This window comes from Colias eurytheme, chromosome 25 (assembly GCF_061535395.1).
Source record: "Colias eurytheme isolate Ceu_HAF_F1 chromosome 25, ilColEury1 Martin Lab GWU primary, whole genome shotgun sequence".
NCBI classification, from domain to species: domain Eukaryota; kingdom Metazoa; phylum Arthropoda; class Insecta; order Lepidoptera; family Pieridae; genus Colias; species Colias eurytheme.
The window spans coordinates 6,869,482-6,881,724 of NC_143004.1; the positions used below are offsets into that span (position 1 = coordinate 6,869,482).

Sequence of the window (12,243 nt, forward strand, 5' to 3'; positions counted from 1 at the left end):
TTGGTGTTTGCTCTGTTTTGTTGTTTTATTAGTAAGTATTTCTATTTTCTCTTTCCGATACACTAAATTTCTATTAGATATTAATATTTAATGTGAGTGGATTGTTTTGTAAGGTTTTTTAATGTAATATGAGAGATTTTAGCCAAGCTATATACCTACTTAATGTGTCTAAAACACAGAGGTCTAACACTTCACATGTGTATATGTACAACTTAAACTTAAATTTTAATCCATATTATGATCTCTGCCTGAACTTACTAAATATACTGTAATAAATATAATCAAATTGTCTAATCTTATGCTTAAAACCTGGAATCGTGTATCAGTTACCCAGTCCAACTGTAATATATTTTTTTTTTTTTTGTTTTTCATCTGTAATTGGTGTGACTACGCTTTGTTTAGTTGACGTATGTAATTATTTTAGTAGTTGATTTTATGTTTTTTATTGTATTTGTAACCTTTAACGTTATTTTATATTTTATCATAGAAGCCAAATTATTCCCTCTATACAATTAACTGTAAACAATCTATGCAAAAGCCAAAATGTCACGTCTCGTAAAATGTCATTTGTCAAATGTCATACGTCAACTCACGCATTTCGTATAAAGGTGTTACCGTTTTATTTTAGTTTTATTTTATGGTTTAATTTTTATTTTGTTTTAAATTTTGGAAGGTGTTTTTATGGTAGTAGTTGTTTGTTGTTTTTTTTTTAAATATAATATATATATTAGTTGCTTTGGTTTTGTAGTTAACTGTGCTTTTTTATTTTCTTTTCGCTTGATAACTTTGTGAAGGCGCTGAAAAGCACAGGAATCGCTGCTGTACATAATCGTTTTTAATTTTTGAACTTTGAGTAGATTAAGTAGTTATATATTATTAGATATTATATACTTTTTGTTTATATTTTATTATTATTATTATTTAGTTATTTTATCTTTATTTTTATTTAATTTTTTTTTTTTTTTTCCATATTTATTATTTGTATTTATTTATAATAAGTTTATATTTTATGCTATATACTATGTCGCTTAGTAACAGCTTTGAAAGTTTCGCTTCTCTGAGTTCTTCTAACTCTGAACAAAGCATTGATAGCTTCCACAGCACCTCCCCTTCTCCTTTGCAATCCACCCTATCCTCTCACTTCGATATCTCTAAAAATTTTAATGTAATCCATATTAACGCTCAGAGTATTCCGGCTCACTATCCTGATTTGCTGGCGCTCGTTGATTCCCAAAATATCCATGCCATCCTTATATCCGAAACCTGGTTCAAGCCCTGTTTGCCTTCCATATCCTACTCCCTTCCGGATTTCCAACTTATCAGAAACGACCGGGTTGGTAGGACCGGTGGTGGAGTCGCCATATATCTTCGTAACAATATCCCGTTCACAATCCTTAGTGCCTCGTCCCAACCACCTCCCGATGATGAAGCAGAACACCTTTTAGTCGAAGCCACTGTCTCGCATATCCGTATACTCCTAGGGGTGTTCTACAGTCCAAATCTTTCCCTCAACTATTTCCCATCCTTTGATCTCCTTCTTGAGAAATTTTCCCCCTCCTTCGACCATACTATTATAATGGGCGACTTCAACACCTGTCTCCTTAAGCGTGATCATCGTTCTGATAAGTTACAAGCTATCGTCGACTCATACAATCTGCATATCCTTCCTCTCAATGCTACACACCATTTTCCCAATTCCTCCCCATCTCTCCTCGACCTCATGATTGTCTCTTCCTCTGAACACGTCTCTAGCTTTGGACAATGTCCAGCTGAGATGTTTTCCTACCACGATCTCATATTCCTATCCTACAGAGCCCGCCCTCCCAAACGAAAGCATAAAATCCTTATGCAGCGCAATTTTGGAGGAATTGACACGGATCACCTTCGTTCAGAAGCCGAAGGGTTGGATTGGTCTCCTGTATATTCTGCCAACTGTGTGGACCAAATGATAAGCTCTTTTAATACACTCATAACACAGCTATATGATAAATTTGCTCCGCTAAGGCCTGTTAAATTGAAGCATCTCCCAGCACCCTGGCTTACCAACGAAATCAAAACGCTACTCAATAGGAAAAACAGAGCCAAAGCTAAGCTTCGGGAAAACTGTTCAGCGGAAAATAGAGAGAAATTTAGAAAAATACGTAATCGCTGCAATACTGTGTGTAGAGATGCACAACAGCGCTACGTTCATAATGCAGTCGAGAACGGCGACCCTGCGAAAGTTTGGAAATTTCTTAAAACATTAGGAGTTGGTAAACCTCTAAATAACTTTCCCTCCCAAATTAATACCGACTCTTTAAACCAACACTTCTCCAATATTTCTACAACCTTAGATGCCACAACTAAAAGTAGCACTTTAAATCGTCTTTCATCCTTACCAACTGCCAATTCTCCACCGTTCACTTTCTGTCAATTTTCTGTCTGTGATGTTAAGAAGAATATATTGTCCATATCCTCGAAAGCCATCGGTCCAGACTGCATTGGCCGTGACATGATTGTTCCTATCATTGATGTCATTGCTCCCATCTTAACCTTCATCTTTAATTCCTCAATCTCTTCCTCCACATTCCCATCTATTTGGAAAGATGCTTTTATAATTCCTATTCCTAAAAAAACGAATCCCTCAAACTTCTCCGAATATCGACCCATCTCCATTCTTCCCTTCCTATCCAAAATACTTGAGCGTTTAGTTCAGGGACAATTATGCAGGTTCTTGAACAAAACTAACTCGTTTAATCCCTTTCAATCTGGTTTCCGGCCCGGTCATAGCACGGCTTCTGCACTTGTCAAAATCACCGATGATATTCGATCTGGAATGGACAATCGGCAGCTCACTTTACTTACGTTGCTTGATTTTAGCAATGCTTTCAACACCGTCGATCACGACATTTTGCTGAGTTTGCTCTACTCTCTTAACATATCTCCAGCAGTAGTTGACTGGTTTCGTAGCTTTCTACAAGGTCGTCGACAACGCGTTAAGATAGATGAGTCGATATCTTCCTGGTGTAGCGTTTCAGTTGGCGTACCTCAAGGTAGCGTGTTGTCACCACTCCTGTTCTCTATTTTCATTAACTCTATATCTCTAAATATATCGTCTCTCTACCACATGTATGCAGACGATTTACAATTATACACTCAAGCCTCTCTCTCGGAACTACCCAATGCTGTCAGTATCATGAATGCCGATCTTCGTTCTATTGTTGATTGGAGTAAAAACTATGGCCTAAAGGTCAACCCGTCGAAAACGCAGGTCATAATTATAGGCAGTTCAAAATTAATTGCTAAAGTTGACTGGTCAGTACTCCCTTGTATCGAAATTGACGCAACACCCATTCCCTATTCTAGTACTGTAAAAAACCTAGGCCTCCACTTAGACCAAACATTGTCCTGGACGACGCAGATCCAATCGGTGCGGAAAAAAATGTTTGGTGTCGCAGCATCTCTTAGGCGACTACGTAACATCTTACCGATTCCTACCAAAATTGCGCTTGCACAGTCCCTCCTGTTTCCTATCCTAGATTACGCAGACGTATGTTATCCCGATCTCAACGAGTGTCAGCTAAACTCCCTTGAACGCCTACAAAACCTCTGCATCAGATTCATATACGGTTTACGTAAGTATGATCATGTATCCGAATTTCGAGCTAGGCTCAAGTGGCTACCAATTCGTCTTCGCCGGAATACTCATATCCTTCACTTCCTATACTCTATTCTGTTTGATCCCAAAACCCCTCCTTATCTTAAGCAAAATTTTTCATACCTTTCCTCTAACCACACTCTCTCCTTACGATCCTCAAACAATCTCGCGCTATCATTTCCACCCCATCATTCCAAATTCTTCCATTCCTCTTTCACCATTTCCGCCATTTCCCTCTGGAATGCCCTACCAGATTCGGTAAGAAGAGCTCCAAGCCTACCAATTTTTAAAGCCAGTCTCAAGAAACATTACAGTTCCATGCGACAGGAAAATTAAGAACTCTCACTAATCAAGCAAGCAAAGCAAAGTTTTTCTATCTTCTCAATTTAATTTGGTTTTGGTCAGTATATAACATTATATAATGTGTAAGTATATGTGTATATGCCTCTATATGTATTGTATATATATTGTATATTGATTATATGTATATATACTTATCTATTTACCATATATGTGTATTATATTTATGTTTAGTTTAGTATCCTAATATTTTTCCGTTTTTTAAGTATTTTTACAATTTTATTTTATCTTTGTGGAATATTTGTACATGTTACGTCTTACTGTAACTTTCTCTATTGTACCGCGCCTACTCTCCTACTTCCCAGCTCTCCTTTGCTTTTTGGTTGTCTGGTAGAAATCGCTCATGAGCGATAAGACCGCCTACTGTACCTTAACCTCTTGTGCTGATTTTTATTGTCCTTCTGTCAACCTGTGTGTACAATAAAGTGTTTTTATTTATTTATTTATTTATTTATTTGCCACTAGCTGGCGTATAAGTCAAGAAGCGTGTAGTATATGACATATACTTACAACCAATCAGAATTATTATTTTTAAATGGCGGAAACTACACAGACTATAGTAAGCGTTACTTCCGTCAGAAAAAAAATCTGAGTTACTCCCTAGTCGCGCCTAAAGAAGTTTTACTTCAAAAATATTAGGGACCTATTAAACCAATATTTTAAACGAACTTATTATTTGTTTGTTTTTAAACTTCATCGAAGCTTTCAAAAATATCTGAAAAATTTATATAGTAGTAGTACCTAGTCTGAAATTTTTATAATAATGCAATCAATATTTAAGGCTATCTCATACCATCAATTTCCAAGTCGGTCAAACAAGCGAACAATATACGGCCGCTTGACCCTCCGTGACATGTCACCCTTCGTAACTCTATGGTTTTTCTCCCTTCCTTCCCTACTGTTAGGAGCGCTGATTGATTCTCTTACGTTTACAGAAAATACTCTTTAGTAAAACCGCATTTCTTATTCGAAATTCAAAATTTACCATCCAGCATTAACGATAATAAACGATTTGTAAAGAACTGAGAAAGACTCGTGTCATTTTGAAGATTTGAATTCGGAACATCTCGATTTTTCTTATTTTTTTTTTTTAGAATCAAAAAGTTCGTACATAAAAATATTGTGTGAAATGTAACTGGCCAGTTTTACTGGGCTGCTGTATTAAAATAAAAATGCAGATAAAAACAAGCGCCTCTCGTTTTTTTTCTGTTGGCAGGAAATGAAAAGAAGAGTTGCACATAATTATTTTCTTGAGTAGAGTATCTTATTATTATCTTATTATCCTTGACTTAAGGAATCTCTTGTATCTATCAATAAGCAATAAACTGCTATATCATATCAGTGTAATGAAGTAAATGTAGCATTGTCTTATAATGTCGATGTCGATTCTATCTGTGCCTACGTTTTTTGTGTGTTACCTAATTATATTTTAAACTTGAAACTTTTCAAAGTAATTAATTGTAGGGTTTCCAGTTGAATGATGGATAGAGGTATATGCAACTCTGATTTCATTCAAGCTTTATTTCGATAACTTATCTAAGACTATTTTAATGTGATAGGTAAATTTTGTATGTTTTTTAATTACTCTTCACCGCCAGCACACCCCCGTCGGTATTATTTTCGGTTGGTTAATTCCGTTGCGTGTAGACACCTCGCTTGCGAGGTACTAGGCGCTAATACATGGCAAGGAGGTGGGTGGTACGTGAATTACTGCGGCGCCCTGCAGGCGGGACTCCACTAATTCTGTTAAAATTCTCAGTACACTATACTTGCCTGGTAACAACGGTTAGGGTACCAGGGAGGTTTACACCCCTATAAGCTGTTTTTTACGCCTTACGTGCTTTTTATGTAAAGTTGGTTAGTCTGATCTTTTTGAAAGCCTTTTAAATTACCTTTCGCACTACGTAACTTGGTAAAATTTTGTATTGAAATTAAAAAAACTTCGTCTTTTCATTAATGATGAAATTGAAGGAAGTGGATGAAAACAGTCCTTATTAAAAAGAACACAATTAAAATTGTACTAAAAACAACTGAATCTAGGAACTCTAAATTATGTAAAGAAACAGTAACCATAATATTATGTTATGTATTGATTTTTTTTTATTCTAGGAAATATTAAGACAGTTGTATACTTATACAATCGTCCTTGAGATTTCTACTGCGTATCTTACAAGTCAGATTCAAACTTGACTTTAAAGCCCCCTCGTGAATTCAACCCTCCAATGCGGAACTCAAAAATTAAGTCATATTAATTATGAACGGTGCATTTGACCCGTTGTCGAATAAGTATTATCGTTAAATACATCAATTAGTTCGTATGTTCGTATTCTTAATTTTTGTAAATTTAAAATGACGCAAATTTTCTAGCCCGAATTAAGGCAGAAACAATTATTTACTTACACTTTGTCAGAATTACATCGGTTATTCAAATTTAATGTTTTCCATAATTTTTGAGAATAAAATATAATGAACGAATTAGAAATAATTATTTCGACCAGGGTTACATAAATAAAGGTGAGGTAACAATAATTATATTTTGGGAAAATTGTCACAGCAGCATTGCCAAATAAACTCCAATGCGGCTAAAGGGTTTATTTTCTGGCTGGATTTGGCACGCACAAGACTAAGTAATCCTTAGAGACAAACTTACCTAGCTTTGAATATACTTAAGCTATACTTATGCTTTAGCTTGAGTGTTCTATGTGTTGTATAATTAGTATGATGTGTGTTTTTATTCTATAGGCATTTTGAAATGCCATTTTCACATTTTTGTTGAGAGAAAAAGATATAAATGAACACAAAACTTCATATTACAATTGACTAGACATTATTATCTCCAATTACAGTTTTCCACAGATTATCCAAATTACTCACACTGATATTGTCATGACATCCAACCCCACGTCAGCGAGGGGTCGATCGGACCCCTTGTTACCCATCGATCGTTGAACAAAATATGATTATATTTCAAGGACATGCCTGATTTATTGTTTATGCATCTACTATAACTTTGCCTGCGACTTTGCACATCATTTAGTATGAATTTCACACATTTCACATTTCACATCATTTATTTTTAATTTTTCATTTATAGACTACAGGCCCATGTTGAAAAAATTATGGGTCATTTGACCCACCACCTGACCTATCTAGAATGATATAAGAGCATAAAATAATAAGATTCAGCACTATGACGTCACTTGTAAGCTGTCCACCTGAGTGCAGATGAGAATTCGAAGGTTCAGGTAGAGATTTTCTCCCCTTGTCTCCATGATTTTTGTACGGCGTTGCGGAATAATGGCTTAAAAGCAGTATAGAAATAGTATGACACAGATGCCGTACAAAAATGGTGGTCCACAAAGTCGGAATTTATTTTTATTTTTCGACAGTTGCCGGGGTAAATTTGGTCATTTGATTTTGTACGGCATCTGTGTCATACTATTTCTATACTACTTTTAATCAATTATTCCGCAACGCCGTACAAAAATCATGGAGACAAGGGGAGAAAATCTCTACCTGAACCTTCGAATTCTCATCTGCACTCAGGTGGACAGCTTACAAGTGACGTCATAGTGCTGAATCTTATTATTTTATGCTCTTATATCATTCTAGATAGGTCAGGTGGTGGGTCAAATGACCCATAATTTTTTCAACACGGGCCTGTAGTCTATTATTTCTAAAGTCATTTTCAATGTAGAATTATTATAATATTTATCTACCTAGATAGACGGCAAAATTTTTATTCCAGCCGAAAACATCAGTAGTAATATCTTTTTTTACTGATCTATGCTCGGGCGACATATTACCAAACGTTATTAAGCATTAAATATGGTCAGATATTACATAACACATATACATCATACAACACACTGGAACTCAACAAACTTCTAATCTCTGGCATCAAAGCAGTCTCACGGACCGCAAGTGGCGGCCGACGAATAAAATAGTCTGTTGTGTTATTAACAGCCCCTCTTGGGGTGGTCCATGATGTATAGTGTATGGAGACGGTAGCTTTTGTAATATTTTGGCAGAAAAGCTAAATTGAACGTGTATATTTTTTTAATAGCTATTATAATATGTTAGTATGTGTATCTACTATACTGAATCGCTGTTAAATTCATGAGAATTTGTATGTATTATAAACTAGATCAAAAGTATAACTATATGATTAATAAAATAAGCATCCACTTCTGCTGTATCTCTTTAAATAAAACGAAATAAATAATCACAAGGAAATAGTTAACAAAACAAAATATTGAAAGGCTACATTTTCCTACAACTATTATAACGAAAATAATAAATAAAACCTTTAACTAATATTCATTAAAAAGCTTATAAATTTCCAATAATGAACGGACATTCAAAGCTCGTCTAACCTGTACAAAAAAGTGAACACAATCCTTGATTCATTAGAAAATAACAAAAGCATTGTGATAGTTCGAGCTCATCATTTCTGGGAAATACAAAGCGCTTCCAGCAAATATAGCTCCATACTTCAGTATCCGAGAAAAAAGGGAGGTAGGGTCGAATATCCCTCGCTAAGGGGGTCGGCAATGGACTGAAGGAGCCCCAATCAATCTTACAAGTCGCTCCGAGGGGGAGAGGCACTTTCGGAGGTCGTAGAGACCCTCTAACGGTAAAACTGACCCACCCCGGGCCACATGGAAAAGGTCCGAACGAAACTTTTGCGGATATTAGGGTTTTATGTGATTAATGTAGCGTTTATGACGCGCCTATCATGGCACTGTTTTAATGAAACTGACGGGTACGTTTTGTTTGAGTGCAAATTGCTGTGGAAAATCTAATTTATATGTAGAAACATTGTGAGTACCTGTGCGATAAAATTTGTCAATAGATCTTTAACAGTTTACTTTTACAAATCAAACTTCAACGACACGAGTAAATCGTTATTATACGCAAAATAGTGAACTGAAGTATCCCTTACACTAAAGTGCTAAAGCACAAAAATGCTATCTGCCAATAACCGCAAAATACATCTCCGCAAATTTCAAAACCCTCTCAGCGAAGCGCGATCGTAAGGCGACCAACAAAAAACCGACATCAGAAAATGTACTTGCTCACTTTTCCATTGGGCATCGTTTTTGTGTCTTGTCTAATACCGTGACGCCCCCCGGCTGATGAGTCCCACCCACCACCTCGCCCCAAGCGAGAAAAATGAGTTAGAAAAGATGCGGCGCCCGATTATAGCGTAACGTCCCTTTGTGAGCCATTCGTCTGAATTCTGAATCAATCGGTCGCTTGTACCCCGCCGGCGGTCCACGGTTGCCTATCCTGTCCTGTGTAATGCGTATGATAGGCTTTTGTCATTATTATCAACGTATTTCGTAATGAAATACACGTATGTTATAAATGTATTCTGTTAAAATTGAATCTAACTAATCTGTGATGCATCCATAGCCTATTATGGGTGGAAATTAGGAAAATATATCCTTGTTTAAACTAATAAAGTACTTTGAATATTTTGTCACGATATTTCTGATACCTATATATAACGATAACCTACATCCAGCTTCCGCCCACGACTTTGTACGTGCATCCCCGTTTTTCCCCGTTCCCGCAAGAATTTCGGGAAATCCTTTCTTAGCGGATGCCTACGTCCTAACATCTACGCCAAATTTCAGCCCGATACGTCCAGTGGTTTGGGCTGTGCGTTGATAGATCACTATATCAGTCACCTTTGAGTTTTTTTTATATTATATACTTTTGTACAGATTTACTAATAATCTTAAACTTCCTATCACCTATACGTTTGTATGTTTGTATCATGTATCCTTAGACTTGATTTAATTCAAACATTGTAAACTTATCAATGATAAGTTACAGTATGTACATTAATTTCAAGAGTTTATCTTATTAAAGAAAGAAACATGCATTTCAATATAAACCATGTTTTTTAGATTTTTTTAACTACAATTTTTATTTCAATAAAATGTTCATGTCTGCGACATGGTCACATGAATATTTCTTTCATTTTGTTCACTTATGGGCGAGATCATTAGTTTCTTTAAACTTGCTATGAATAATTTTAAGTTTGTAAGGTTAACCTACTTTTTTAACTTCACAAAAATCCTCGCATGTCAAATGTATTCAGAGAAATATTGCAGTTCACGATCTGAATTAAGATATTATGCGTTCGAATATTAGTGTTTGTAGGATTCTAGGTTATTTGATTAAAGAAAAAGCTTGATTAATAAAAAATATTTTGTCCGAAATTAATTTTAAGTAATCGATTTTCCAAAACTGCAAAAATAGCATATAATATGTATTGAGAAAAAGTTAACTGTGATAGATAATAGATTTGAACAGTTATGATAATTATAACAAATGTTATATTATGAAATAACGTAAAATCAAAGGCGTGTTTGTGGCGGGGAATATTCCAACTTTAAGCTAGGGATGAATTCTCCCAAATAAGGGAGAAAAATAAATTTCGCGGTTCAACTGTTAGAACAATTTTGTAACGTAAATGTTTTCGTTAACCAAAAGCGTACAAATATTAAATTGGTAAATAAACCTTACCTTATTTTCGCCGTCTAGTCGCTCCTGATACGCCATATTTTTCATATGTTTCAGATAGGCTGTAGTTATCGGCACACTGTAGTCGATGTCGTCGCTGTAATACATTCCTCCGTCTGGTCTCCAGGGCTTTGGAAATCTTCCGAATGTACTAGAACTTTCTGACGTAGACGGCAACAGTTTTTTTCTAGGTGGCGAACGCGATTTAGGCGGGTCTTTCGACGTTAAATTTGCAACATCTAACGGATTATATTTCTTCTTAACTTCCGCCCTATCGCTTTCGTTCTCTGCCGCCCTGGTACTTTCACTGCTTGATTCTTCTGTTTTACTCTCTTCTTTTTGAATTGGCGGTGGACTGTCAGACTTGACATCTTCTACGTCGATCAGACTGTCATCTTTGTCAATTTCTGGGTCAGTTTGCAGAGGCTCTGCCTCTCTGAAAGGTTCCATTGAGCTTCTATCGAATAGAGAGGCGGCGTCGAATCCATTAATCTTCTTCGAAGTCAATTCGATGTACGTTGGTTCATCTTCTATATCAGTGGGTTTTGGACTGTCGACCTTTTTCAACGGCTGGAGATCAGTATAATCGTATTTTGGTTCGAAATAGTTTTGTGTGGCGTCGATTTCTGATTCCCAATTTCTAGCGTAGTCTGGTGGACAGTGAGGTAGGAAAGGTAGGTACGTGAGATGTCTGGTTGGTGAGGGGGAGGGGGTTGGCAGAGGGGGAGGGGAGGCACTGCGCGGACGCCGCGCACATTCAGCACAACCAGTCAGAAATCTTGTCACTGCTTCTCGTGGTAAGAAAGCATAGGTTTCGGTTATCTGTAAATAAAGATAAAATATAAAAATTATGGCTGAAAATTTTTAACGAAATATAAAGTTGAATATAATATATAAATGTAAAGAGCAATTATTATACATTTCCCATTTATCAATTATTCGTTTTGATGTTTGACTTGTTACTCTGTAATTGGAATTCGTGTATTTTTTTGTTATGTTAGTTTAAAAATATTTGTTTATTCCACGTCCTACGTCTAAAATTAATCAAAATAAAATTCTGTTATTTTATGTTCAAATTGTATTTCAAAATAATTAAATTGTCGTATCGTATTTACAAGTTACGCAAGTTATATTTCAGGACAATTTTCACACACGGCATGATCTGATCCCATAGGTACTAAGCTTTCGCTTGTCTTATGGAAATCTGATGGCTGATAAACATACATATATGTTTTTGTGTTAAATAATATAATGGATAAACCGCGTTACGATTCTTTAATTTAATTGCCGAACGGAAAGTGCCACAAACTTTAATTAATACATCATAATATAAAAAAAAAATACCAAAATTTATTTTATGAATATTAGGTATCAAGATCGTGTTTTTTTTTGTAGCGACAAATTCAATATAGTTCATTGTTTATCATATCAAAAATCAATTAATAAAAAAATATATGTTTTTGAAATACACGCCATCTAGTATCCGTTCGCCAATAACTACTACTCGCCTCGGAGCTCAAAATATATTTCAGGCTTTTCACTCACTTGTAAATATTTTCGAAACAAGTCACTAGATGGCAGGATTATAAATAATTATAAATATCAAAATAAAGTAAATAATTTTAGTTGCTTTTGGTTCATAGGTAGTAATGACACGATTGTTATTATTAATCTTATTTCATTTTTATCTACATATAAATAATAAAGGA

The 12,243-nt window shown here is 35.5% G+C and overlaps 1 protein-coding gene across 1 annotated transcript in view; it reads right to left on the reverse strand.

Annotated features, from left to right (window-relative positions):
- The window catches only part of LOC149897725 (nucleolar protein 4), a 141,471-nt gene that overhangs the window by 65,428 nt on the left and 63,800 nt on the right, over positions 1 to 12,243 (reverse strand). Inside the window, exon 4 of the mRNA XM_090116077.1 lies at positions 10,538 to 11,356. Coding sequence (XP_089972203.1) covers positions 10,538 to 11,356 — 819 coding nt within the window. The remainder of the gene's footprint in view (positions 1 to 10,537; positions 11,357 to 12,243) is intronic.